The 1,726-nt window shown below is 47.8% G+C and overlaps 1 protein-coding gene across 1 annotated transcript; it reads left to right on the forward strand.

Annotated features, from left to right (window-relative positions):
• On the forward strand, positions 217-636 carry LOC109224727 (RNA-directed DNA polymerase homolog; the record flags this gene model as incomplete). Its single annotated transcript, XM_019389251.1, has 1 exon — positions 217-636. A coding segment is annotated over exon 1 (420 nt), but the record flags the coding sequence as incomplete, so codon positions are not given.

A 1,726-nucleotide genomic window follows, 5' to 3' on the forward strand; every position in this document is an offset into this window, starting at 1 on the left:
TCGGGCATGCCACCGGACAGGGACATCGATTTTGGTATTGATCTGGTACCGGGCACTAAGCCCATCTTTATTCCTCCGTATCGCATGGCACCAGCAAAGTTGAAAGAACTAAAGGATCAACTTCAGGAACTCCTAGATAAGGGGTTTATTCGTCCTAGTGTGTCACCGTGGGGTGCACCGGTGCTATTTGTAAAGAAGAAAGATGGCACAATGAGGATGTGCATTGATTACAGACAGTTGAACAAGGTGACAGTGAAGAACAAGTATCCACTACCTCGTATTGATGATTTGTTTGACCAGCTTCAGGGGGCAAGGGTATTCTCGAAGATTGATCTCCGTTCAGGCTATCACCAGCTGAAGATCAGGGATTCGGATATTATGAAGACTGCCTTCAGGACTAGATATGGGCACTATGAATTCCTGGTTATGTCTTTTGGACTGACTAATGCCCCAGCCGCGTTCATGCACTTGATGAACATCGTATTTCGGCTGTATCTGGATTCATTTGTTATCGTTTTTATTGATGATATCCTAGTGTACTCGCGTAGCCAGGAGGAGCATGCTCAGCACTTGAGAGTGGTGCTACAGAGGTTGAGGGAGGAGAAGCTTTATGCAAAGTTCTCCAAATGTGAGTTTTGGCTTGGGTCTGTAGCTTTTCTGGGACACGTGGTGTCCAGTGATGGTATTCAAGTTGATCCAAAGAAGGTAGAGGCGGTGCAGAGTTGGCCCAGACCGTCCTCAGCCGCGGAGATTCGAAATTTCCTCGGTTTGGTAGGTTATTATAGCCGGTTCGTCAGGGTTTTTCCTCTATTGCTTCGCCCTTGACTAAGTTGACGCAGAAGGGTGCACCATTCGTATGGTCAGACGAGTGCGAGGAGAGCTTTCAGAAGCTCAAGACAGCTTTGACCATAGCTCCTGTGTTAGTTTTGCCATCAGCCTCAGGTTCTTACACTGTGTATTGTGATGCTTCGAGAGTTGGGATAGGATGTGTGTTGATGCAGGAGGGTAGAGTTATTGCATATGCTTCTCGTCAGTTGAAGCCTCATGAGCAGAACTACCCCGTGCATGATTTGGAGTTGGCTGCTATAGTCCATGCGTTGAAGATTTGGAGACACTACTTATATGGCGTATCTTGTGAGTATATACTGATCATCGCAGCCTTCAGCATTTGTTCAAACAGAAGGATCTTAATTTGAGGCAGCGGAGGTGGCTTGAGTTACTCAAGGACTATGATATTACCATTTTGTATCATCCGGGGAAGGCCAACGTAGTGGCCGATGCGTTAAGCCGGAAGGCGGTCAGTATGGGTAGCTTGGCGTACATTCCAGTTGGGGAGAGGCCCTTCGCAGTCGATGTTCAGGATTTGGCCAATCGGATGGTGAGGTTAGATATTTCGGAGCCTAGTCGGGTGTTGGCTTGTGTAGTTTCTCGGTCTTCCTTACATGACCGCATTAGAGAGCATCAGTATGATGATCCACATTTGCTTGTCCTTAAGGATAGGGTTCAGCACGATGACGCCAGAGATGTGACTATTGATGATGATGGCGTGATGAGGATGCAGGGCCGGATTTGCGTGCCCAATGTGGATGGGCTTCGGGAGTTAATATTAGAGGAGGCCCACAGCTCGCGGTATTCCATTCATCCGGGTGCCGCGAAGATGTATCAGGATTTGAGGCAGCACTACTGGTGGAGGAGAATGAAGAAAGATATAGTGAGTCATGTAGCT

This window comes from Nicotiana attenuata, chromosome 3 (genome assembly GCF_001879085.1).
Source record: "Nicotiana attenuata strain UT chromosome 3, NIATTr2, whole genome shotgun sequence".
Lineage (NCBI taxonomy): Eukaryota > Viridiplantae > Streptophyta > Magnoliopsida > Solanales > Solanaceae > Nicotiana > Nicotiana attenuata.